General features: G+C 47.0%; 1 protein-coding gene across 1 annotated transcript; it reads left to right on the top strand.

Moving 5' to 3' along the window:
• Window positions 1-581: 581 nt before the first annotated feature.
• On the top strand, window positions 582-27,872 carry TTLL3 (tubulin tyrosine ligase like 3). Its single transcript, XM_055344453.1, is given in 16 exon segments — window positions 582-696; window positions 868-959; window positions 3,129-3,297; window positions 3,438-3,535; window positions 4,639-4,767; window positions 5,684-5,798; window positions 6,780-6,878; window positions 8,162-8,357; window positions 12,195-12,343; window positions 16,657-16,900; window positions 18,074-18,509; window positions 24,555-24,699; window positions 25,688-25,928; window positions 26,101-26,230; window positions 26,233-26,359; window positions 26,362-27,872. Coding segments are annotated over 15 exon segments (2,412 nt in total). The 5' UTR covers window positions 582-696; window positions 868-911; the 3' UTR covers window positions 26,448-27,872.
• Window positions 27,873-27,927: the final 55 nt, after the last annotated feature.

Raw genomic sequence — 27,927 nt, 5'->3', positions numbered from 1 at the left:
TGGCAGCGCAGTGTTCTGCGCTTCCACCTTCGGTACCCCCACCCCCACCCCCACCCCGACCCCGCTCAGCCGTCCGAATTTCAGCCCGCAAGAGGGAGTCCCCGAACCCACTACAGGAGACCTGATTGTGCCAGGGGAATGGTTTCCAGGGCGACAGCAAGCAGGGGGCGGGGCGTCAGAACGAGCGGAGGGCCCCGCGAAGGCCGAAGCAGGGCCCTCCCGACGGGGTTGGCGCGCAGAGGGGCGGCGGGCTCTCACGCGCCGGGAGGGCGCGCGCGGAGGGGCGCATGCAGGGCCCCGGCGCGGCGCTGCTCCTGAGCGCGGGGGAGCTGGGGGTCGCGCCCCGGGGCTCCGCCGCCTGGTACTGCCGAGAGGGCGGCCGCACCAGTTCCCCCGCCCCGTGGCCCTGGCTGCGCCCCTGGCCGTGCCCCTCGGAGTTCCGGCCTCCCGAGACGCAGCCACGGCCCGGGCCCGCCTGCGCCCACCCCGACCGCGCTCGCCCGAGCGGCCCGCGCCCGAGCGGCAGCCCCGCCCCTGCGCGCCGCCTAGGCCACGCCTTCGGGCCGCCCGCCCGCGGCGCCCACGCCCAGAGCGCCGCGGATCCCCGCCCCTTCGGCTCCCCGCGCACCCCGGCCCCGGCTGAGGCTCGGCTGCAGGACGGTGAGGCCCGTGGCGGCCCGCCCTTCCTGGCCGGAGGTGCTGGCAGGGACCAGGAGACTTGGGGTGGAGGGGACGAGGGGTCGGGAGAAGCGCTGGGTGCGGGCATCCGGATGAAGGGTGGAGAAAGGAGCGTGGGCGTCGGAGGCCGGGAGGGCCGCTAGGCTGAACCCCCAGCCCGCCCCGTCCCTGCTCCACGTCTTTCTGCAGGTTCCCTTGTCCTGTGGCGAGGATTCTCCAAGCCGTCTCACCACATGGGCCGGCTCAGAAACGCCAGGATCCACGTGGAGAGAGCTGTCAAGGTCGGAGGGGCTCGGGGGTGTCCAGAGAGGGCCCGGAGAGTGGCTTAGCTTGCTTCTCTCCATTGTTTTCTTATATCATTTAAAAACGAACAAAACGAAAAAACTTGATCCCACACCTATTTTAAAATATTAGCAATTTTTCAGTACCCCTTCTTGGAATCGTGTAACTTCTTTACCTGGGATTCACCCCTTTAGCTCTTATCACTCTGGTTCCTAGCCTTTACCCTCTCCTGTCAGGAACCATTCCAGTCAAGGTCATTGGTGACCTCCAAGGAGCCAAATCCAGCAGACCCTTTTTTTGTCCTAATCTTGGTCTGGAAACTCGTGTCGTTCTGTACTGCTGCCCCACATACCCTGCCCCCTTGGCTGTCTGCACACCCCTAGTTTTCCTTTCTCCCTCCCTGGCTGCTGCTTTACAAAGTTGCCTTTGAAAGCTCCTTGGGGTTTTCTTGGTTCCTGGGATCCCTCCCCACACTTGGCTGTGAGTCCAGTAAAGGTGCTGTGCCCTCTACACGCCCTTTCCAAGCCTAGCCTCTCCTCCGACTCCACACGCCTTAAATCCAGCCCCCTACTTGACATCTCCACCCAGAGAACTTAGAAGCATTTCCTCCTCATGCCCCACACCATACTCCTTATTTTCCTGACCAAACCTGTCGTCCTTCCTAATCTCCTGTCTTCCTCATCAACCAATTGCTCAAGCCAGAAATATGATCTTTCTGTTCGTTCACCCACACATCTAGACAATCACAATTTTTTTTTTAAATTAAGCTCTTTTTTTAATTAACTCACAATCCTAAGATCAAGAGTCACATACTATACTGAGTCAGCCAGGCATCCTTTTCATCTACTACACATCTAATCCCATCAGCAAAAGCAGTCACCTCTGTTTCCAAACCAAGTCTCCAGTCTGTCACATTCTATACATTTTCACTCTTATTCTAGTTATTGTGATTTTTCTCCTGCATAAATCACAACAGCCTTCAATTTTATTATTTTATTAAAAGCAGTCACCTCTATTTCCAAACCCAAGTCTCCAGTCTGTCACATTCTATACATTTTCACTCTCATTCTAGTTATGGTGATTTTTCTCCTGCATAAATCACAACAGCCTTCAATTTTATTATTTTATTATTTTATTTATTTTATTTTATTTATTTTATTTTTACAACAGCCTTCTAACTGGTCTCCCTGTTTCCCTTCCCAGCTCCTTCATCCGTTCTCTGTATGGCAGCAAGCCCAACATATAAAGCCTCCAGTCATATCATGCCCTCACTTTGCCCTTATTGCTTCATGCTACTCTTAATATAAAATCCAAATCTATTCAAGGCCTGTAGGGCCTTCCACAATCTAGCCACTACCTGCTTCCTCAGGAGCTCTCCCCTCAGTTTTCATACCCTACTGTCCCTGGCTTCCTTCCACTTTCTTCTGACCTCTGTCCATCCTCAAGACCTTTGTACATGCTTCTCCCTCTGCTTGAACTGCCATTTGCCCAACTCTGTCCACTCATGGACATGGATCCTTTGGGTCCCATGGGTCCTTCTTCCCCTCCCCACATATGTATTTTTAGTCTCTTTGAGTCCCCATTAGGTATCCAGTTTTGGGAACCCCACCAGCCTGGATTTAAATCTGTGCTCTTTCACTTAATCACTGTGTGGCCAAACTATTCAACCTCTCCATGCCTCTGTTTCATAACAAGTTACATGGAGATAATAGCATTTATTAAAAATATTATTGGGGTGTCTGGGTGGCCCAGTAGTTTAAGTGTCCAACTCTTGGTTTCAGCTTGGGTTGTGATCTCAGGGGTTGTGAGATTGAGCCCTGCATCGGGCTTCACACTCAGCGCAGAGTCTGCCTGAGATTCTCTCCTTCTCCCTCATGTTCTCTCTGTCTCTAAAATAAATAAATAAAATTTTTTAAAAATACATATTATTGTTAGTAGTATATACACACTAAGCAGCACATAGTAGGTACTCAATAATTGTTAGCTATGAGTATTATAATTATCACTATACATATTTGCTTCTCTGCTTGTTTATGATCTGTTTCCCCTACTGGAACATAAAAATTTCCTGAAGGCAGAAATCAGAACTGTCTGGTTCCCTGCTGTATCCTGTATGTCTGGCACTGGGCTGATACTTACTGACCAGATATTCCTCTCTCACCTTACAGCAGAAGAAGATCTTTATGATCCAAGGTCGCTACCCAGTGATACGGTGCCTCTTGCGCCGGAGAGGCTGGGTGGAGAAGAAGATGGTCCATCACTCGGGCACCACCCTGCCACCACCCCAGAAGGATCTGGATAGCTCAGTAATGGGTGATAGTGACACTACAGAAGATGGTAAGAGCTCCCTCCCTTTCCACAGGCTCCCCCTCCTGAAGCCCTTTCCTTTGGTTCCTGCTGTCTCAGAGTTGAGACTTTGGTGTGGGTCTGTGGGGCTGGGACAAGGGCCTCACTGAGTCCGGGCTCTACATCCACAGAGGACGAAGATGAGGACGAGGCATTTCAGCTACCGCAGCTGTTTGACTTTGATGATTTACTGGAATTTGATGACCTGGATGGGACACATGCTCTGATGGTGAGGGTCCCCGGGGGCTGGCAGGGAGGGGCTGAGAGGAAGAGCACTAAAATCCAGCTGGGTGACCTGAGAGAACTCCTTTCCCTCTGTAGGCCTCAGTTTCCCCATCTGTAGTAAAAACTGATTGCTTCTCTAAAGCCTGGATGGGTGAGCAGAGTGGTGAGGGACACAGTGGGGCTCAGACAAGGCTGGCCTGGGATCAGAACCCTGCTAGGTTATACCAGAAGCCAGCATAACCTCCACACCTGGTAATTCCCCCTTCTAAATAAAAACCTCATATTCCACATCTTTCCTTTGCCTTTGGCAAGTGAAGGCTAGAAGGAAGGGCTTAAAAAGCTCTGAAAGAGGCTGCTACAATGTTGTGGGGGTGAGGACACCTCTGTGTTGAAGTGAGGACACTTGGCTTTGAATTTTGGCACCACCACTTACGAAGCTGAACTGTAGCAAATTGCCATATCTGTTTGTCAGGAAAGGTTGAACGCTGGCAATTTCATATGGCTCAACTGTGTGAGCTCTTGGACAAATCACTTGCCCTCCCCGTGCCTCAGTTTCCTCATCTGTGAAAGGGGGAATAAGAGTAAGCACCTATTTCATAGGGTTGTTGTGAGGATTAAATGAACCGATATGAAAAGCACTTAAAAGAAAAAAAGAAAGAATGAAAGAAAGCACTTAGAATAGGTCTTTGCCTATTAGTAACTCTACGTCCCAACTGTGAGAAGGATGGAGGGGTTAGAGCCCTCTCTTAGGACTTTGTCACATGCTCTGTGCCCATCAGCTAGAGTCACCATCCTGTCACTGAGTAAGTCACTGATAGCCACAGGCCAAAACAAAGATATAGCATTCAGTTGTGTGGCTTAGTCACTGCAGAGGGACACCTGGCCAGAGGAGTTCTACAAGCCAGCCTGTTCTTTGCTCACAAGTGTGTGCCCTGGAGGAAGAGATGTCTTTCCTTAGCATACGCAACGATAGGGTGTGGCCTGGAGGCCATCTTGGAAGCATCTTCTCCTTCTATTAACCGCCCCCTGCTCAGCAGGCTAGGGAGAAGGTTCCTCAGACCTTGTGCTGCCCATGCCAGCCTCCCCTGTCTCCTCTGCTCTCCCCAGTCCCGCATGGTTCGGAATGAGATCCCCTATTTCATCTGGACCACTCGGCGGGATGTGTTGGATTGTCGCTTTCTCTCCAAGGATCAAATGATAAACCACTATGCCCGGGCTGGCTCCTTTACTACAAAGGTTGGTTCCCCAGAGGAGTGGGCATGGCAGCCTCTAACCCACTAGCCTTTGGGCCAGCAGTTCCGCTCCCTGCTTACCTTGTCAGGGAGAGAGAGTTCTCAGGAGGTGGAGAGGTATCTAATTCAGTGGGATATGGAGTCATGCAGGCCTGGGTTGAAATCCAACCCCTGCAGCAAGTCTGGCACCTGTAGACATAATAACTAAAATGGACTCCAAGGTCCAGAGAGGATCTAGAGCCAGAAAAACACCAAATCCAATGGCCATAAACAAGAAAGCCCTTACCAGTTAAGCAAGGGTGATCTGGCTGATGGAGCCATTCTGTCTCAACCTGGGTTTATTAACAAATGACTCCACCTCTCTGAGCCTCAGTTTCCTTGTCTTTTTTTTTAATGATTTTATTTATTTATTCATGAGAGACACAGAGACATAGGCAGAGTGAGAAACGGGCTCCCTGCAGGGAGCCCGATGCAAGGCTCTATCCTGGAAGTCTGGGATCACGCCCTGAGCCAAAGGCAGACGCTCAACCACTGAGCCACCCAGGCATCCCTCCTTGTCTTTAAGTGAGAACACCAGTAGGACCTATCTTGTAGGGTGTGGCAAGAATGAAGGGCTTTATTATTGGAACATGCTATTATTTATTGGTGTGGGCTAGGAAGGCTTCCTAGAGGAGGCAGGTCTTTAAGAATGGAAAGGGTGGATAGGAGGGATGTGGGCATTCTTGACAGAGCAAACTGCATGGGCATACACATGGAGATGGATATGAGTGAGTCAGGCCTAGGTAGCAAGTGCGGCAGAGGATCTGAGAACACTCAAGCTGGGTTTCCCTGAGCCGTCTGGGTGTGTGCCGAATGTCGGGAGTCCCTCGGAGGTGCTCTGGGCAAGTCCCACTGTGCCTCCTCAGCAACTAACTCCATAGGTGGGTCTATGTCTCAATCTCCGGAATTTGCCGTGGTTTGATGAGGCTGATGCTGACTCCTTCTTTCCACGCTGCTACCGTCTGGGGGCTGAGGATGACAAAAAGGCCTTCATAGGTAAGGAGATGCCAGGCCCATACCTGGACTCCCGGGCTGAAGCATGATGGCTAAAACCCTGGTTCATGTTAAACGAGAGCAAAGGGCCTCTCCTTATGCCCTCATCTACCCCAGGAGATTTCCTTCTCCATCCCATATCCTTGTTTTCCCTAATATGCCTCCCTTAATGAACTGTCTGGCTTGGGTCAAGCCAGACCTCAAAAGAGTTTAGATAGCTTAGATTATATTCTTTTTTTAAAATGATTTTATTTATTTATTCATGAGCGACACAGAGAGGCAAAGACATAGGCAGAGGGAGAAGCAGGCTCCATGCAGGGACCCCCATGCGGGACTGGAACCTGATATGGAACTCGATCTTAGGACCCCGGGATCACAACCTGAGCAGAAAGCAGACACTCAACCGCTGAGCCACCCAGGCGTCCCACTTAGATTATATTCTAAACCAGGTTGTAAAAGTTGGTCAGTGGGTTGAGTTTGGAGTCCACAGGATGTCCTAGGTCTGTGTCAGAATCCACTGCCTAGACTGGGTTGCAAATCTAGAAAAGTCTCTAGTCTTTGGGCTTAGGCAAAATAGTTTCCAACTTCAGAACATTGTCTAAATTTAGGTCAGAATTTGTGTTAAAAAAAAGAAAGAATTTGTGTTCAGATTAGCTGTTAGGTTTAAATTCATCTACAAACCTGACATAGGTTTTGTGCTCAGGTCCGGTTCTCAGGCTAGAGTAAGTATCAAAAGTGGATCAGGAACAGAAGGGGAAAATGAGACAACAGATTTAGGCAAGATTCCAAAGGCAGAATATGAGCCATGTCAGATTCTAGGCCCAGTTCTACAGCTGAACAGGAGCCAGGTTCTAACTCCAGAGTGTAGAGTCAGAAGGTAGTTAGGTTCTGGATCCAAAGTGGGGCAGGTTATGATCGGGTTCCGGAACCAGAACAGGCCTCGAGCCTAGGGGCTGAGCAGAGTATCCCCTGCCCTGGGAGCAGAGGACTTCTGGCTGACGGCTGCCCGCAGCGTTCTCAAGCTGGTGGTAAAGTCCGAATGGAAGTCATACTCCATCCAGTCAGAAGAGGAAGAGGTCCCAGGTAAATACCATGGTTACCTGCACTCCCCACCTGTTATATTTATCCTCTTACTCATCCATCTGTGCAGTTATACATCTATGTATTAGCCACCTCCATCTGCCCCCTCCACCACCCTTTCCCACCCACCTATCCATACATCTACCCACCCACTCGTCCATCCATCCATCCACTCATCCGTCCACCTTCCTACTCACCCAGCCCTACCCACTGAACTCATTCACCTGCCCATACATTCATTCATACATTTCACCCATCACCCCACCTATCCCCCCACTTTTGATTATTCACCTACCTTCTCTCATCTCCACACTCCTTATCCATCTGTCTACTTCTCCACCTTCCTGCCTACCCTCCCACAAACCCATCTACCCATCTCTCTCCTTGCTTTTCTGTTTCCCTGTCCACCACCTCTGTATCCTCCAGTCCACCGACTGATCTATCCTTTGTCCCACCCACCTGTCTTCTGATCCATTTGTTAATTAGTCCAAGACATCATTCAGCCCTCCACGGGCCTGGTATGTGACCGAGTGCTTTAGAGAGGAAAAACTAAGAAGACATGGTCCATCCTTGCCTATGGAGAGCTCAGGTCTCTGATGAGGAAGAAGCAGGGAACCATGTAGTTTCACGTGGTCTGAGGATCCCTGTGCTGTGTGAATGGAGGACACAGAGAATCCCCTACTGCATGTTGGCCCAACCCATTGCTTGCCCTTTCTGTCTCTGAAATTAGTTCTTACCTCAAAGTGCCCATCCCATAACCAAAGGGCCCATCAGCCATGGATTCAGGGAAGTAAGGGGCAGCTCTGCTGGATGGAGGAGAATTCTTGCCTCTTCCAGAGAGAGAGAGAGAGAGAGAGACCTCTCCATTGCTGTCTCCTGGGTGTGTCAGGTGCAAAGAAGACTGTTGTGTGCCATGATCAGGGACACAAGGGCCTCAGGTGTGTCAGAGGTCCCAGGAGCAGAGAGGCTGCAGATGTGTGCTGGGGCTACAGGTACAGAGTAGCATTGGGGTGTTTAGAGTGGTACCTCAAGTTTATGACAGGTCCTGGGACAGTGGAGGCCAAGGATGAGTACTAAGGTCACAGGAGAATTTAGAACAAACCCTCAGGTAAGTAGATGGGTCCCAGGACAGTAGGGGATATAGTAGGGGACACCTGTGCTAAGCTTCAGGTGTAGTCAAGGTAAGGCCTCGCGTAATTGACAGGCCTTGGAGCAGTGGGGGCTATGGTGTGTGTCATGTTACAAGCCTTGTGTGTGGTTAGCGACAGGCTTCTTCCTGTCTGTAGGAGACAAGCAGCCCAGGAAACAGGAGAAGAAGCCAGTGACAGTGTCGCCAGAGTTTGTGGATGAAGCTCTGTGCGCCTGTGAGGAGCACCTTAGCAGCCTGGCTCACGTGGACATCGACAAGGACCTGGGGGCGCCACTGTGCCTCAGCCCTGAGGGCTGGTCCCTCTTTCTTCAGCGCTACTACCAGGTGATCCAGTGAGTACCTCTGCCACCAGGGCTGTGGAGTGGGGTTGGGTGGCGGGGGTGCTCCCCTTGCTTTCAGGGGACTTCTGTGTGCTGAGCTGATGCTCAGGGACAGACCCTCTCTTCATAGCATCCCCCCTTCCTCTCTAGGCCTCCCCCTTTGGTTTGCCCTGCTCTTCCTGCTCAAGAACCCTCAGGGATGTTCACTGCCTGCACAATAGGTTCCAAACCATTCCATTTTTTTTTTTTTGGATTTTATTTATTTATTTGACAGAGAACACAAGCAGGAGCAGCAGGGAGAAGGAGAAGGAGGCTCACCACTGAGCAAGGAGCCTGATGTGGGGCTCGATCCTGGGATCATAACCTAAACTAAAGGCAGACACTTAACCAACTGAGCCACTCGGTGCTCCCCAAACCATTCTTCCTGAATCTTGGCATAGCATAATGACTGAGATCATGGCTTGCACTGTCCAATAGTCCTGACTTTGCAGCTTCCAAGCTCTTTGGCTTTGCCAGCATCACTGTCTCTCTGAGCTTTACTTTTCACGTGCAAAATAGATTTTTTATTTTTTTAATTTTTATTTATTTATGATAGTCACAGAGAGAGAGAGAGAGGCAGAGACACAGGCAGAGGGAGAAGCAGGCTCCATGCACCGGGAGCCTGACGTGGGATTCGATCCCAGGTCTCCAGGATCGTGCCCTGGGCCAAAGGCAGGCGCCAAACCGCTGCGCCACCCAGGTATCCCGCAAAATAGATTTTTTAAAAACATATTTTATTTGAGAGAGAAACAGACAGAGATAGGGCATGACCAGGGTAGGGTAGAGGAGGCAGAGGGAGACGGAGAAGCAAGCCCCCTGCTAAGCAGAGAGCCTGACATGAGGTTCGATCCCAGGACCCTGAGATCATGACCTGAGCTGAAGGCAGACACTTAACCAACTGAGCCACCCAGGTGTCCCCACATGCAAAATAGATTTTAAAATAATGTCTGCCTCAAAGGTAGGATTGGACAGGATAATTTGTGTCATGTGCTCAGCATGGACTCATACTATTCACTCACAAAATGAGATCTATTGAGTTGTCTAGGTTTTATCCTAGAGACCGGTGTTCCCAAAGGATGTTACATAGGATGCTTAGTTCTGCAGGACAGAAATCAATTTTATGAAAGAAAGGCTTTTGTGGTCGATCTGAAAAACATTGGGTTAAACAAAGTTCTTTAATTCAGATTTCCTTGATGCAGGACTTTTCAGAACCTGTGGGTGTTGGTGCCCTCCAAGAGAGATGCAGTGTGCAGTATATCCTATACTTACATGCCCCCGGCTCCCTACCCCACCCCAGGCTTCCTGGGGGGTGGTGTTTTCAGAGCATACTTTGGGAGACAGTTCTTGATCAGAGGAAGGGAGTTGAGTTGAGACCGGAATTTGATTCAGCAGAGGTGTGCAGGAGAGAGGGAGAAGAGCCCTGAAGACAGGAGAACACCCAGCATTTGTTGAGCACTTCCTGTGTGCCCAGCATTGTGCCAGACTCCAGAAATGAAGTATAGCCCCTGCCCTCAAGGGGCACATAGCTCAAGTAGGAAGGCTCACAGCAAGCCAGGTGGGAGTACTAAAGGGCCTCAGCCAGAGTGGTATCAATAGAAAGGAATGGGCAGACTGAATGATTTGGAAGGGCAGACGAAAGAGCTACTAACTGAACTTTGAGCGAATGACACACTAGCAAACCTGCATCATTGATAAAGAATTCATTTGTATCTTTTTTAGATGTTAGAAATTAAAAACTGGATGACCTATGCTTTCCCCTTAACCGCCACCAAAAAAGAACCAGAAAAGGCTACCCTTCTTAAACCAAGAATTATCAAGATTGAGTTAGAGCATTAGGTGTAAAGAATATGAGTACTTTGTATTTCTAGATGTGGGCCAAGTTCTAGAGAGCCACAGGTACTTCTCAAAAGTCAGGATTACATAAAATATTACATCATATAAGGATGCTTGGCTGGCATCAGTCAGTAGAGCATGTGACTCTTGGTCTTGGGGTTGGGAGTTCAAGCCCCATGTTAGACATGGAGCTTAACTTACAAAATTTCTTTTTTTGCCTTGGAAACATTTGTCAAAAATATATGTATTTTAAATTGCATCATGGGCACCTGGGTGGCTCAGTTTGTTAAGCGTCTACCTTCAGCTTAGGTCATGATCCCAGGATCTTGGGATCAAGCCCCACATCAGGCTCCCTGCTCAGCAGGGAACCTGCTTCTTCCTCTGCCACTCCCCCTGCTTGTATGCAAGTGTGCATGCGCGTCTCCCTCTCTCTTTCTGTTAAATAAATGAATAAAATCTAAAAAAAAAATAAAATAAAACTACATCATATAACAAGTAGTGTTAAGTGGTTCATTCACAGAAGTTATAATTAGCTTTCATTAATTCATTCAATATTTACTGCTGTGTTTTCAATTATTTGGAATAAATCCATGACTTACCAGCTTCACTTTTATCACAATTGACTACCCGCAAGAACACTGTTTGCTTTTTTCTTTTTGTTAAATACAAAAATCATAATGATATATCTAATGTACTTTTTCAGATTGCACATGCATGCTCCTGCCACCCTTTTATGATACTTTCCTGAGCCAAATACACATTTACTGAATAGCCCACAGAAAAGTTGAGAGCAAAGCCTCTGGAAATAGAAGGGTCTGGGCTTAGGTGGGAATAGACCTGAGAGGTGTGGCCAAGCCCCCTCCATCTGACTGCTATCTCTGCTCCTGGTGCTGCCCCAATGGGTGCTGCTGCCTCCTTATTAAAAGATCTCTAAGTCCTTTGTGGCTAGAGATATTTATAAGGCTAAAATGTAAAGGGGGATTAGCAGCTTGTGGAAGCTTCCTTCCTATTTAGTCAGAGGGAGAAGAATGGGAGAGTGTGGATGAGGCTGCCATCTTAGGGTATTATGTAACTTGGTTTAGTTGAGGACGTTTGTGTCTAGTAAGGAACAGAGTCCCTCTCTGTCCATGAACCCTTACCTGTACAGCCCAGTGCTAAGGCAGGCAGCCATTCATCCAGTCAGCAGCCTTTGGCGGGAGCACCTAAAAGTGCTAAGTACACTGCTGGGGGAGGGGAGACTATAAACAATGCTCCTGTTCTTAAGGAGTTTAGACTCCAGTGATGGGAGACAGACAAGAATCAAATGAGCGTAGGTGTAGGGTGGTAAGTCATGGGAAGAGAGACAAGACAAGGGGGTGTATGATACAGATGGACTTGGAAGGAATTAGACCAGGATGGGAGCCACCTATCAACCAGTTGTAGGTCCAGGTTTGGAGGGGAATGAACCCCCAAAAGCACCTGTAGGTGGCGGAGGGATCAGACAGGACAGAATTTGCATCCTGGCTCAGCCACTGAACCCAGTGTGTGGCCTTGGGCAAGTCTTTAAACCCTCCCAGCTTCAGCTGACACTTCTCCCAAGTGGGACCAGCAATACCTCCTAGGCAGGGCCATAGAAAGAATTGGTGATAATATATGTGAAGCCCCTGGCACTGTGCCTAGCACATAGTGGTGCCTTGTTGTCAGATGCTGGTGTGATTCAGTTCTGCCAAAGGCAGTTTTATTGTAATAGAAGGGAGGTGGTGGGAGGTGGAGTGTTTGAGTGGGAGGGGGTGTAAAATGTAGAATTTTCCCCTGGTCTCCTATTCCAGCATCCTCGGACAGTGCCCTGGGCCGGTTAGAATTGGGGTGGGGTAAAGGCTTGGAGGAGGCCTCTCTGGGTCTCTTGGGGAAGGGCATGACCTAGGTTGGTTGGACCATGGCCAGGGGGTTGTGTGCCCCCAGGCCCAGCCCTGCCCAAGTCCCATCATCTTCCCACAGTGAGGGGGCGGAACTCAGGCACCTCCACACTCAGGTCCAGCGCTGTGAGGACATCCTGGAGCAGCTGCGGGCTGTAGTGCCCCAGATGGACATGGAAGGAGATCGCAACATCTGGATCGTGAAGCCGGGAGCCAAGTCCCGAGGACGAGGTGGGAGTCCGCCCCTGCTTCCTGCACTAGCGCCTCTCCCAACTGGAGGCCAGGGAAGTTAATAGTGCAGGTTGTGTGGGAGCCAAACTGCTTGAGTTTGAATCCCACCTGTGAGGGATGATAATAACCTCCTATGAGGTGAGGATTATTATTATTTTTTAAAGATTTTATTTATTCATTCATGAGAGAGAGAGAGAGACGCAGAGACACAGGCAGAGGGAGAAGCAGGCTCCATGCAGGGTGCCTGATGTGGGACTCGATCCTGGGACCCCAGGATCACACCCTGGGCTGAAGGCAGGCACTCAACCGCTGAGCCCCCCAGGCGTCCCTGAGGTGAGGATTAAATGAGGTAGTGTGGGGATCCCTGGGTGGCTCAGCGGTTGAGTGCCTGCCTTCAGCCCAGGGCATGATCCTGGAGTTCCGGGATCGAGTCCTATATCAGGCTCCCTGCGTGGAGCCTGCTTCTCCCACTGCCTATGTCTGCCCCCCTCTCGTTCTCTCTCTCTCTCTCTCTCTCTCTCTCTCTCTCTCTCTCTGTGTCTCTCATGCATAAATAAATAAAATCTTAAAAAAAAGATTAAAAAAATAAAATAAATGAGGTAGTGTGTCTAGAGCTCAGCATGGTGCCTGGCACAGAGTAATCATCCCATCAGTGTTGGCTGCCGTGATGACAAGGATATCTCTCCTGCCCTCAGGGTTGGGTTAATGCTTTAGGTGTGTCTGGTGATACATGTGAGCAGTAGCCTGTCATCTAAGGGCCCTCTGATTTGACCAGTGCATCCTTGTCAAGTATAGCATAGTGGTTAAAGGTGTGGATGCTGAGAGCCAGACTTCATTGGGTTAAGCCCAAGCTTTGCCTCCTACTATCTGTAAGACTTTGGGCAGGATGTTAACCTCTTCTCTACTTTTCATCATTTGGTAAATGGAACCAATGCTACCTTTTCAAGAGGATTAAGCAAGTATAATATGTGCTTTTACATAGTAACTGCTATATTATAGTACTATTATTTTTAGCTATGATTGTCGGCTACTCAGCCCAGTGAGTGGAATTATAACAGGAGAGCCAGCTTTTTGATTCTATTGTTTCTATTGGGGTGGTGCATTAGCCTAGCCTTAAGAATGTGGTTAAGGACTCACAAGATGTGGAAAACAGACTTCCAGATTCTTCCAAATACTGTCCTTGGGTGAGTTTGTTCATGTCCAAGTGGAACTGTTGAAGGTCCAGACACTGTGGGACAGTCTTCTTAGGGATATCACTTCAAAACTAGCATATTGGTCTTTTCTTTTCCTTCCTTGAAAATGCTTATTTTTTTCAATTATGAAATTATGTATTTATTATTTATTTAAAAAAAAACCGAGGTGCCTGAGTGGCTCAGTCAGAAAAACATCTGACTCTTGATTTTGGCTCAAGTCATGATCTCAGGGGTCATGAGATCGAGCTCTGCATTGGGCTCTGCTGGGTTCTCTATCTCCCTCTCCCTCTGCCTCACCTCCACCACCACTACCCCCTGCCCTGCTCTGGAGTGCGCACGTGCTCCCTCTCTAAAACAACAAAAAACAAAAAACCAGGCAATACAGATAAGCAGGAAGGAAAAAGCAAAAGCCACTCTTGGTTTTACTGAGATAACTTCTGTTAACCTTTCGGTATGTTTCTTTCTATACCTTTTTCTATGCATTTGAGGAGAGAGAGGGAAAGGGAGGGTGCGTTTGTTTTATTTTCAACAACATATTATTCTGTAGCCTTCTTTTCTCATTTATTATATCTTTCTATATCAGTATTACTTTTTTTTTCATTTTTCCTTTTCTTAACAATAAATCTTAGAAATCAGTTCGTTTCAGTTCATCTAATCTTGCCTTTCCTTTTTTTCCTATTTTTAGCTTATTGTTACGGACACTCTTCCTTTTTTTTTTTTTTTTTAAGATTATTTATTTGAGGGAGAGAGAGAGAGCACACGCATGTTGTGAGTGGGGAGAGGGGTAGAGAGAATCTTCAAGCAGATTCCCTACTGAGCATGGAGTACAATGCGGGGCTCTATCCCATGACCCTGAGATCACCACTTGAGCCGAAAACAAGAGTCGGACATTCAACTCAGACACCCAATGGACACTTTCAAAATACACAGAACTAGAGAGAATAACAGTGAATTCCTGTGTACCTTGTACCAAATTTCAACATTTTATTTCCAGTTTTTAGGGAAGTTTAATTGAAATATGCATGTGGTGCTCCATTTAAAAGGGTATATACATGGGCAGCCCTGGTGGCGCAGCGGTTTAGTACCACCTGCAACCTGGGGTGTGATCCTGGAGACCCAGGATCGAGTCCCATGTCGGGCTCCCTGCATGGAGCCTGCTTCTCCCTCTGCCTGTGTCTCTGCCCCTCTCTCTCTCTCTCTCTCTCAAATAAATAAATAAAACATTAAAAAAATTTTTTTTAAAAAAGGGTATATACATGATGTGAGTATACAACTCAACAAATTGTCAGAAAGTGAACACACTTGTGAAAATAGTACCCAGATCATGAAATAAAATATTACGTGCAACCTAGAGGGACCCTCCCAGGACCCTTGCATTCTCTATGTCCCTGAAATTGTTGGTAACCACTATTCCGATTTACAGTATTATAGATTAGTGGTGCCTAGTTTGGTATATTACATAAAAGTACAGCATGTACTGTCTTCTTTTTTTTTAAGATTTATTCATTTATGATAGAGAGAGAGAGAGAGAGAGAGAGAGGGGCAGAGACACAGGAGGAGGGAGAAGCAAGCCCATGCCAGGAGCCTGATGTGGGACTCGATCCTGGGACTCCAGGATCGGGCCCTGGGCCAAAGGCAGATGCTAAACCGCTGAGCCACCCAGGGATCCCCCAGCATGTACTGTCTTATCTCATTTTGCTTTACAGCTGCATATTCCACTCTTTTTTTTTTAAGATTTTATTTATTTATTCATGGGAGACACAGAGAGAGAGAGAGGCAGAGACCTAGGCAGAGGGAGAAGCAGGCTCCCTATGGGAGCCTGATGCAGGACTCCTGGGACCCCGGGATCACACCCTGAACTGAAGGCAGACGCTCAACTGCTGAGCCACCCAAGCGTCCCATATTCCACTCTTGTTTAGATGTACTGTCATGGGTTTACCTAATTCATTTCTGATGGATATTTAGATGGCTGCCAGTTTTTTTCCTATTGATTGATTGCTGTTACAAGCAACACTATAATAGACATCTTGTGCAGATACTTTTGTGGCCTTTCCATTTATTTCCTTAGTATAAAACTTCTAAAAATGAAATATTTGGGTCAAAGGACATAGCAGCCTTAATTTTTGTTATGCAAGGCATCATGTTCTTGGGATTCTTGGTGATCATTCTGGCCATTTGAGAAAGGATATGGCTTGGGAACCAGGCACAGGTTATTCTGTGCCATTAGCAGGTGATCAGGCTGCTTTGGGGGCCAAACAATGAAGGAATGAGATGGATTTGTGAATATGTATGTTTGCAACAGGACTCTGATGATTATCAGCATTAAAATAATGCTTTATAAGATACATAATATCACTTGTTATTAAAGAGATAAAATTAAAATAAGATAATTATTTTCTACCTAGAAAAATGGCCAAAATAATCAATAGTGTTGGGTAGGATGTGGGCAGATACATAGTATCATACACTTGCCGGGAGTGCAGGTTGGTAGAACATCTTGGGTAATACAAAATGAAAAAGTGAACGTATCTGTGGAGGCAGCAGATCTACAGGTAGAAATTTATTCTACAGGTAACTAATAATAATGATAGGAATTAACATTTACTGAATGCTCACATCGGCCAAGAACTATTCTAAATCTTTAACATGTTTAGATGTTTAGAATCCTATACATCTACGGACTTGTAGATTCTCCCAGAACCTGGAAGGATACCTGTTGGACCTGGAAGCAGCAGTTACCTGCCTCTGGGAAAGAAGTATTTTTTATTATATACCCTTTTGTACTGCTTGCTTTTTGTTTCTATTGTTTTGTGTTTTGTTAATTATTGGGAAAATACTACTCAAAGTCGTATATGCACATGTTTTTTTAAAAAGCCCAATATGGATTGAGTTTTTATCTGTGCGTATATTCTTTTTCAATCAAACAGAAGTGGTTAATTAAAAAAAAAAATTGATCTTCAGCAGATTCTCAGCTTTCCCAAAGGGAACAGGGTTCTGAGGGAAGCAGCCTTCTCTATCAGTTCTGCGGGAATGAGGGCTTCAGCTAGCTATATGTGGTCCCGTAGCCCTTCTCCTAGTGCAAGCCTGATTTGATCCCTGACCACCCTGTTTCCCCCTTAGGCATCATGTGTATGGACCACCTGGAGGAGATGCTAAAGCTAGTAGATGGCAACCCCATGGTGATGAAAGACGGCAAGTGGGTGGTACAGAAGTATATTGAGCGGCCTCTGCTTATCTTTGGCACCAAATTTGACCTGAGACAGTGGTTCCTGGTGACTGACTGGAACCCACTTACCGTGTGGTTCTACCGTGACAGCTACATCCGCTTCTCCACACAACCCTTCTCCCTGAAGAACCTTGACAAGTGAGCCTCACCCCTTACCTCCTCTGAGCACCCCATCTAGCTGGGGAGCTGACAATGAACAAGTGGTTCCCCTGTGCCACGCTGGGCTCCAACACAAACTCTGCAGGCAGGCAGGTCCTCCATCCACCCAATAGATGACCTACCAAGGGTGTTCTAAGCACTTGGGATACAGCAGTGACCAAACTAAGAGCCTGGTTCTCAAGGGGTCACATTCCCATACGTAAGCTGGCCGTGTAATGAAATGTGTCTGCCCACTTCCTACCCAACAATGTTGATTATTTGCCATTCTAAGTAGAAAATAGTTATCTTATTTTAATTTTATCTTTCTTATAATGACTGGTGTTAAGTATCTTATTCTTATGCTAATGCTCCTAGATAAACAATGAATGTAATAAGTAAAATTATCCAATAGGTTGATAAGTGATACCTGGTTTAAAAAAAAGTAGAACAGGGTCAGGAGGTTCAGGAGAAATGTGAGTGGAGAGAGGCAGGTTGCGGTATTAACTTGGGGGGTCGAGAGAAAAGCCTTGTTGAGTCCTGGGTTCAAATTCCATCTCAGCAGTTGCTGAGCTGTGTGACTTTGGTCATGTGAAACCTATTTAAGCTTCATTTTTCACATCTGAACAATGGAGGCAGTATTACAAAACTCCTAGCTGTCCATTACTGAAGGCCTCTTATGTGACAGGTACTAAGCACTTTATGCATATTGTCTCAGTTATTCATGAAAACCCGGGAAGTGGGTCTTATCACTGCCCCCATTTTACAGACGTGAAGGAGCACTTGGGTGAAAAGATCTCTCAACTAGTCGGTGGTGAAGGTAGGACCTGAGCAGTCTTGTTTTTTGTTTTTGTTTCTGTTTTTAGCAGTCTTGTTAATTACAGGGCCCATTCTACCCACCTTCTTAACCCAGTTAGCACTGGGAGGGCTCACATTAAAGCATGAAATAGTGTGGCCCCGTAGGCAGTGCCCTCAGAGGGATAAGACTGGTTCTGGCCCTAGGAGAATGTAGCAGGCTCCAGGCCTTTGTCTTTCCCGTCCTTCCCAGAAGAGCCCCATCTCCAGGTGAATGGTCCAGAGTGGCCCAGGGCCTCCTCCCAGGTTTGCCTGCCCTCCCCATGTTGGGCCGGGAGAGGCACAGGGAGCCAGACCCCAGCTGTCTGCTCTCTGCCCCAGCTCAGTACACCTGTGCAACAACTCCATTCAGAAGCACTTGGAGAATTCATGCCACCGGCACCCACTGCTGCCCTCAGATAACATGTGGTCGAGCCAGAAGTTCCAGGCGCACCTGCAGGAGATGGGGGCCCCAGATGCCTGGTCCACTGTCATCGTACCCGGCATGAAGGCTGCCGTGATCCATGCCCTGCAGACCTCCCAGGACACTGTGCAGTGTCGGAAGGCCAGCTTTGAGCTCTACGGTGCTGACTTTGTGTTTGGTGAGGATTTCCAGCCCTGGCTGATTGAGATCAATGCCAGCCCCACCATGGCCCCCTCCACTGCTGTCACTGCCCGGCTCTGTGCAGGCGTGCAAGCCGACACCCTGCGTGTGGTCATCGACCGGCGGCTAGACCGCAACTGTGACACGGGAGCCTTCGAACTCATCTACAAGCAGGTGAGGTCGCTGCACCCAGGCAAGATCCCAGGGTGTCTGTCCCCTCTTCCAGGCATCCCTATGGTGAAGCCCAGGGCCCTGCTATCAGACAGAACTGGGTCAGGTTCTGGTCCTGCCACAGTGACTCTGTACAGCCCCTTCTAACCTTGAGCCTCTATTTCCTTGTCTGTAAAATTGAGATGCCATTACCATCTTTCTCATAGGGTTTGTGAGGATGAAAATGAGTTAATATGTGTGGATCATCCCTACGATCCAATAATTGTACTCCTGGGTATTTACCCAAAGAATACAAAAACACTAATCTGAAGGGCTATATGCACCCTATGTTGATTGCAGCATTATTTACAATGACCAAATGATGGAAGTAGCTTAAGTGTCCATTGATAGATGGGGGTGGATAAAGAAAAGGTGGTATATACAGTGGAATATTAGTCAGCCATAAGAATGAAATCTTGCCATTTGCAACAACATGGATGGACTTAGAGGGTATAATGCTAAGTGAAGGAAGCCTGTCAGAGAAAAACAAATACCTTATGATTTCACTCATATGTGGAATTTAAGAAGCAAAACCAACAAAGGGGGAAAAAAAAAAAAGACAAACCCAAAACCAGAGTCTTAAATAGAGAACAAACTGATGGTCACTAGAGGGGTGGTGAGTGGGGGGATGGGTGAAATAGGTGATGGGGATTAAGGAGGGCACTTGTGGTGAGCACAGGGTGACTTATGAAAGTGTTGAATCACTATATCCTTATATATATACTTGAAACTGATAGAACACTGTATGTTAACTACACTGGAATTTTTTTTTTTATTATTTATGATAGTCACACAGAGAGAGAGAGAGGCAGAGACACAGGCAGAGGGAGAAGCAGGCTCCACGCACCAGGAGCCTGACGTGGGATTCGATCCCGGGTCTCCAGGATCACGCCCCGGGCCAAAGGCAGGCGCCAAACCGCTGTGCCACCCAGGGATCCCTACACTGGAATTTTTAAAAATTAATTGTAACACTAATATCAAAATTAATTTAATTATTATTTTAAAATATTTAAAATATATTTAATTATTTATTTTAAAATATATTTTACTTATTAAAGAGTGTGCATATGCACCTATGAGCAGGGGAAGGGCAGAGGGAGAGAGAGAGATTCTCAAGTGGAATCTGCACCAAGTGCAGAGCCTGATGAGTAGCTAGATCGCATGACCCCAAGACCACAACCCAAGCCCAAATCAAGAGTCAGATGCTCAATGGACAGAGCCACCCAGGCATTCCTGTTTTTGTTTTTTAAACTAACATGTAATCAAGATTCACACTTGGCATTGGTTATTTTGTCCTACTTTGTCTTTTTTTCTTTTAGAAATACTCTCTAAAGTATCTCTAAAGTATTGCTTCCTATGCAGGAATCTAGCTTGGCGCATATTTCCAGTTTTGCTATTAGGATCCATTGTTACTTCCTGTTCTTCGTGGCTCTTGCTTCCATCCATTGGGATCTCACTTCAGTCCTGAATCATCCTTCCTTTCCCATGAACATCCTCCATAGTTCTTAGTCTCTTACCTGCTCATAGAAGTTTGGGGGTACAGAGCCTCATTTATTTCATATTGTATCTGTCCTTTTCAGTCCAAGTGGATATTTTAAAAAATATTGTGGGTTTCTTGTGTATCAATTCATAATCTGTTCTATTACACAAAAGCCATATCCACAAATCTTAGAGATAACTCTTCTCCCTGTGAGGCTGCTGTTGGACCACAGCCCTCACAATTATAGAAACCCTACTGCTCACAGAGACTGCCTATAACCCTCTCTTTAACAGTTCAGTTTTTTTTTTTTTTAAGATTTTATTTATTTATTCATGAGAGACAGAGAGGCAGAGACACAGGCAGAGGGAGAAGGAGGCTCCATGCAGGGAGCCTGATGTGGGACTCGATCCCGGGTCTCCAGGATCACACCCTGAGCCAAAGGCAGATGCTCAACTGCTGAGCCACCCAGGTGTCCCTATAACCCTCTCTTAAGAGTTAAATATAAGACCTATTGGTATGCCTTGGGATGCTTAAAAGATGTAGCTGCTTTAAAGGACTTAGATCTCGCTAAAGTTTTTTCTTACTGAGATATAATTGGCATGCAATGTTATATTCACTTAAAGTATACAACATAACAATCCAGTATTTGTATATGTTGTATGGTGATCACCATACACCAAGTTTAATTAACATCCATAACCACACAGTTATAATTTTATTTTCTTCTGATGAAAACTTAAAAGATCTACTCTCTTAGCAGCTTTCAAATATGCAACACGCAGTATTATTAACTATAGTCACCATGCTATACATTACATCCGTGATTTACTTTTTTTTTTTTTAAAGAGAAAGAAAGACAGAGAGCAGGGTGGGGAGGGGCAGAGGGAGAGAGAGAATCTTAAGCAGATTCTGCCCTTGACGTGGGGCTCAATCTCACCACCCTGAGATCATGACCTAAACCAAAATCAAGAGTCGGCCGCTTAACCAACTGAGCCAACCAGGCAACCCCATGATTTACTTATTTTATAACTGGATGTTTGTACCTTTTGACCCCCTTCATCCATTTTGCCCACTGCCTCTGGCAACTACTAATCTGTTCTCCATCTATGAGTTCAGGGTTTTTGTTTTAGATTCTACATATAATTTACATCATATTTGTCTTTCTCTCTCACTTACTCCACTTAGCATAATGTCCTCAAAGCCCATCCATTTTGTTAAAATGGCAAGATTTACTTTTTTTTTTTAAGATTTTATTTATTCATGAGAGACATAGAGAGAGGCAGAGGGAGAAGCAGGCTCCGTGCAGAGAGCTATGGGACTCGATCCTGGGTCTCCAGGATCACGCCCTGGGCTGAAGCCAGCGCTAAACCGCTGAGCCACCCGGGCTACCCGATTTACTTCTTTTTTATGGCCAAATAATATCCCATGATCGCTAGCTAGACCGACAGTCACATTTTCTTTATTCACTTATCCATTGATAGATGCTTATGTTGCTTCCATGGTTTGGTTATTGTAAATAATGCTGCCATGAACATGGGGGTGCAGATATTTTTTTAAGGTAGTAATTTTTTTTCCTTTGGATAAATACCCAGAAGTGGAATTGCTGGTGCTTCTGTCTTTAATTTTTTGAAAACCCTCCATACTACTTTACACAGTGGCTGTACCAATTTATATTCCCACTAATAGCTCACAAGGGTTCCCTTTTCTCCACATCCTTACCAACACTTGTTGATTCTTATCTTTTTGATAATAGCTATTCTAACATGTATGAGGTAATATCCCATTATGGTTTTGACTTGGATTTCCCCCATGATTGATGATGTTGAGCACCTTTTCATGTGCCCATTGGCCATCGGTGTGTCATCTTTGGAAAAATGTCTATTCAGATCTTCTGCCCATATTTAAATCAGATTATTTGTGTTTTTGCCATTAAGTTGTAGGAGTTCTTTATATATTTTAGATGTTAGTCCCTTATCAGATATATGGTTTGCAAATATTTTCTCCCATTTGGCAGGTTGCCTTTCACTTTGTGGATGATTTCTATTGCTGTGTAGAAGCTTTTTAGTTAGATGTAGTCCCATGTGTTTATTTTTACTTTTGTTGCCTTTGCTTTTGGTATAAGTCCAAAAAAAAAAATCATTGCTAAAACTGGTGTCAAGGAACTTAGCACTGCCTATGTTTTCTTCTAAGAGTTTTATGGTTTCAGGTCTTAAATTCACTGTAATCCATTTTGAGTTAGTGTTTGTATGTGTTATGAGATAGTGGTCTGGGTTCATTCTTTTGCACGTGGTTTCTAGTTTTCCCAGCACCATTTATTAAAGATTGTCCTCTCCCCATTGACTATTCTTGCACCTCCTTTGTCATAAATGAATTCACCATTTTGTTCAGTTGATGTGTGTGTCTGCTTTTATGCCAGTACCACACTATTTGATTACTACAGCTTTGTAATATAGTTTGAAGTCAGTAAGTGTGATGCTTCCACTTTGTTGTTCTTTCTCAGAATCGTTTTGGGGGTTCCTGGCTGGCTCAGTCAGTGGATTATGTGATTCTTAATCTCGAGGTCATGAGTTCAAGCCCCATGCTAGATGTAGAGATGACTTAAAAATAAAAATCTTAAAAACAAAAAAGAAAGATTGTTTGGACTGTACAAGGTCTTTGGTGGTTCCATATGAATTTTAGGATTATTTTTGTGAAAAACGCTTTGGAATTTTGAGAGATTGCATTGAATCTGCTTTGGGTAGTGTGGACATTTTAATAATATTAATTCTTCCAGTCCATGAGTACAAAATTCCTTTCCATTTGTGTCTTCAATTTTTTTCATCAGTATGTTTTCAACACAGATCTTTTACTTCCTTGGTTACATTTATTACAGGTTTGTATTCCTTTGGTGCTCTTTAACCTCTTTATTTATTTATTTTTAAAGATTTTATTTATTTATTCATGAGAGACAGAGACATAGGCAAAGGGAGAGGGAGAAGCAGGCGCCCCCCAGGAAGCCTGATGTGGAACTCGATCCCTGAACTCCAGGATCACACCCTGAGCCAAAGGCAGAGCTTAACTGCTGAACCATCCAGATGTCCCTCTTTAACCTCTTTTAATGTAGAGCAGCAGCACTGCTTTCTTCCCCTATAGTTTGTTTGGATCTTTTGAAAGGGACCAGGCTGATTGTTTTGTAGAACTGTCCCACATTTGGGATTTATCTGATTATTTCTTTGTGGTGCTGTTTAGCTTGTTCTTCTGTTATCTCAGTGTCCTGTAAACTAGAAGTTAGGCCAAACAGCTTGATGAGGTTCAGGCTAAACATTTTTGGCAAGAACACCTGAGAGGTAATGCTGAGTACCTCATATGGGATCACAAGGCACACACTGTTGGAGTGTCTCCTGATTAGTGGTGCTAAGTCTGGCCATGGGGTTAAGGTGGTGGCTACGAGACCTCTCTATTGTAAGTTGTATCCTCCCCTTTGCAGTGATCACTTAACTTTGTAAAGTGATACCTGGGCTGTGTGCACATGACACATTTTCCTGCCATCCTTTTCACCTACTTGTTTTGATACTCAGTTTTGATTCTTGCCTCTTACCAACTGGGCTTTGTGGGAGCTCTAATATTTGGTTTGGTTTTGTTTTGCTTTAGTGGTGTTTTGTTTTTTTTTAAAGACTGTATTTATTTGAGAGAAAGAGTGAGAGAGAGAGATCATGAGCAGGGGGGAAGGACAAAGGGAGAAGCAGACTCCCTGCTGAGCAGGGAGCTGGATATGGGATTCTATCCCAGGTCCTTGGGATCATGACCTGAGTCAAAGGCAGACGCTTAAAGGACTAAGCACCCAGGTGCCCTGACATTTGTATTTTCAACAAGCTCCAAGTGACTCTGATGTTTAGATAGATTCTAATTAGGATCCTTTGTTGATACAGAAAATACCTCCAGCTAGCTCAAGGCTGAAAGGGGGTCGTTAGCAAGACACAGGGGGTTCTCCTGAAGCCCAGCTACAAGATGTACAGCTGGCTTAGTAGGAACTGAAAATTGTTCCTCTCTTGGATCTTTTTCTCTGCCTCCTCCTACAAATTTGCTACCTCATTCTCTCAGTAGAATGTCTTCATTAAGACTCTTAGCTTCTACTTCTCCATAATGAGTTCATGAAGGGCTCCGGACAGGCTCCAAGCCTCTTATCTGTCTGGGTGACATAACTCAAATTCTGTTTGCAGAGAATCTGGCTTAACTCAGGAAGCTGTCCATCAGCAGTGGCTTGTGGAGCAGAGCCATACACATTCCAGCAAGGGCTTGGAGAGCTTAGGAGGGTAGAGGGTTAGGGGATGCTGGCAGTAGCATGGCTAAGATTCCCTGACTTCACGGAGTTACTAGTCCCAGGGGCTCTGTGACTTCCTAGGTACAGGCCCCCAGAACCAGACTCCTTAGAGGACAGCGGTGGGCCTCCCCAGAAATTAATTTTATCCATCTCTGCCCTGATTCCTTTTGGACCTAGGATTCCAGCCAGCATCACTGTCTGAACAGGCCTCATCTCTTCTTTCCCACAGCCTGCCGTGGAGGTACCCCAATATGTGGGTATCCGGCTCCTAGTAGAGGGCTCCACCATCAAGAAGCCCCTGGCAATGTGTCACCGGCGGATGGAGGTCCGCCCAGCACTCCCTCACCTGCTGACCCAACAAGGCTCTGGGGAAGGCAAGGACTCGAGGCCCCTTACCCACAGGTCAGCTACTAGAAAAGTTGCTGGGCCTAGGAGCCTGGAGCACACTGAGAAGCCAGACTCCACTGCTACCACCTCAACCCCCGGAAAGGGGAAGAAAGGCAAGGCAAAAAGTGCCACAGCCCTGGTCCACCCCAGTCTCTGGAAGTGGGAACCCCCCAGCACCAGGATGGGCTGCATTTTCACTATGACCTTTGCTAGTGGGGACAGGCAGCCCCACCCCTTGAACAGATTGCCACTGAGTCTGAAGAACCCCCAGACTCTGAGTAAGACCATTCCCCCCAAACACCCCAGGGGCCCAAGGCAATTTCTTCCTGCTCTCCAGAGCCCCTCCTAACCACCTAGACTTGCCCCCCAACTAGGGCTCCACCAGACAGAGACTAGTAGCAAGTAAAAGCTGCCACTTACAAAGCGTTTTTTAAAAATGTGTGACCATATGAGTATTGTTCCCTCCAAAGTAGCTACCCTGCAAGGCAGTTGGATTTACTTCAGATGCCAGTACTCAGTTCCAGGTCCCTCCCTCCAGAGCCCAAACCTTTCCTGCTGCAGTAATTCTGTCTTTGCCTCCATGCAAGTGCCTCTGGGGGAAAGGAGCTAAATATTTGTATAGCATTTACCAGTTTGCACTGTGCCACTACCTAACCAGCTCCCTTAGTCCTCATGACCTAGGAAGGTAGGTGCTATCATCCCCGTTTTCCAGACGAGGCATCAGGAAGTTTAAGGAAGTTGCCCGAGGTTGCACATCCCAGAAGGGGCAGAGCGGGGATGCAGACCCAGGTCTGTTGGACTCCAAATCCTATGTTCTTCCCACGGCCTCTGGAGGAGGAACTGGGAGGGCTCCTTCTGCCATCTCACAGCCCAGCCCTCCTCTCCCCCTCCTGCCCACCCTCCACACACACCTTGAGGGGCAGCTGGTCAGCCTTGGCTGGACCTGGGCCCTCATGGCCCTTCTTGCTCCCACAGCCCCTCCCCACGTCCCCAGTCTCCACACCAAGGCCCGGCTGCCTTCTCCCCATGTGCTCCGATCCCAGGGGGGGGTCCTCAGACTGCAGCACAGCAAGCTGGTGGGCTCTAGGGCCCTGTCGACCACAGGCAAGGCCTTGATGACTCTCCCTACTGCCAAGGTTTTGATTTCCTTCCCATCTAACCCTGAGCTCAAGTTGGCATCCAGCGTCCTGAAACCAAGAAAGGTGGGCCTTGAGCTGTAACTTGCACCCTGGTGGGCAGTGCCTAATCCTGGGCTCTGGGGTCAGGGCTGGAGGGCACAGGTCAGGGCAGGTCCTGGGCTGGCTGGAGCCCCAGGGGAAGGGTTTTTTCCCTCAGAACCCCCTTCCTAAACAGATTTCCTGATCATATCTCCCCCCTCCCATACCAAGGCTATTATTCCCCACCGCCTTCGTGGTCCCCATCCTGAAAGTGCCTTGTGGCCTCTACCCTTCGAAGTTGGAACTCTTCCTAATACCCACAGGAAGATCAAGGCCAAAGGCAAGTTCAAGGCCAGACTCTATGACAAACCCAAGGCTGAGGCATGCCTCATGAAGACACTGAGCCTTCCAGGACCCCTGCCCTTTATCAATGCATACCATGAGCTAGGGGGCATGGGGGACGTGAGGCTGGAGAAGTCCTTGCTTCAGGCCTCACTGCCCCTATCCTGGATGCAGCGCCAAATAAAAAGGAGCAAGTGAAGTATTCTGGGCTTGGCTCCGTTTCTGTTGGAGGGTGAAGAGAGGGTAGGCTGGGGCCCTGTACCTCAAGGTCCAGAATGAGAGCTGGAGGCCATCAGCAACCCTTCCACAAACCAAAGGGCCAGAATTCCACCCCCTAACAGCAGACATGGGGCTTCCTATGCAGGGATTCTCTGACACCTCTGATCCTTGGATTGGGGGGAATAAGCCTCACTTTGTGGATGAGGAGAAACAGTCTGAATGAGGAGACATGGCTTGCCCAAGATCATGTGGCAGTGAGAAAACTAGGACACATTCCCAGACTGCTCACCACTGGGACATCCCCAAGCCCCAAGCGCAGGGGAGAAGCCAGGATGGCAGCAGAGTGACATCTAACGGGGGTCAGATTTATAACATGAGATGGGGAGGATGGGCCATGCCAGCAAGGGGCGACAGTTGCCTAGAAAGGAAATATCCAGCCAGCCACACCCATCTGAAAACCTCTGGTATTTCTTAGTTGTAGTGAGTTGAATGGTAGCCTCCCTGCCCCCAGAAGATAACATCTGCTTGGAACTTGTGAATAAATTCATTTGGAAAAATTGTCTTCATAGATGTAAGTCAAAGACCTTGAGGTGAGAGTACTCTGGATTGTCCAGGTAGGCCTTGAGTCCAATGACAAGTGTCCTTGTAAGAGCCAGAAGACAGAGACACAAGAAGACCATATGAAGACGGGGCCTGAACTGGTGTGATGCAGCCATGAGTCAAGCTTCACAGCTACCAGAAGCTGGAAGAGGCAAGGATTCACCCCTACAAGCTTCAGAGAGCATGGCCCTGTCGATACCTTCATCTCAGACTTCTGGTCTCCAAAAACATCTCTGAGAAAATCAGTTTCTGTCATTTTAAGCCACTCGGGTTGTAGTCATTTGTTACAGCAGTCCTAGGAAACTAATATGCTAGTCAAGTGAAGATACATCTACTCTGCCAGCAACTGTTGTATAACTGAACCAGGAAATGCAGACTGGGACACACCAGTGTTGTGCTAACAGCTGAATGGTAAAAACAATAGAAGGGATAAACTGTTTTAGTCTTGTGCTGGAATTCAAATCCACACTATACATCACAGACACATTTCACAGTGTGGAACAAGAACAAAGCACAAGAGAATATATATATAGCATGACTCCATTTATGGAAACTTCAGAATAGGGCAAAACAAAATATATTGTTTAGGGGTCCATATGTATGTGGAAAAACTTAAGCCAGGAAAGTTCCCATGTCAGGGGAGGGCTTCCCAACCTAGACTGAACAATAGAACCCCTTCAGGAGCTTTAAAAAAGATTGATGCTGGAATTTCCAGCCCAGACTGATTAATGGGGTGCAGAATCACAGGGAAGGGGCTTTCTTAAAGCTTCCTGAGGGGGCTTCTAATGTAGAGCCAGGGTTGAGAACTGCTACCCTAACAAGGAAGGAGAGGCATGTTTCTATTTCGTGCCCTGAGTGGTAGTTATATGGGTGTTACCTTGTAATTATTCTTTAAAT

Source organism: Nyctereutes procyonoides, unplaced genomic scaffold (assembly GCF_905146905.1).
Source record: "Nyctereutes procyonoides isolate TBG_1078 unplaced genomic scaffold, NYPRO_anot_genome, whole genome shotgun sequence".
Classification (NCBI taxonomy): domain Eukaryota; kingdom Metazoa; phylum Chordata; class Mammalia; order Carnivora; family Canidae; genus Nyctereutes; species Nyctereutes procyonoides.
Note: the sequence above shows the minus strand (reverse complement) of the source record. Positions and strands in the feature narration are given on the sequence as shown.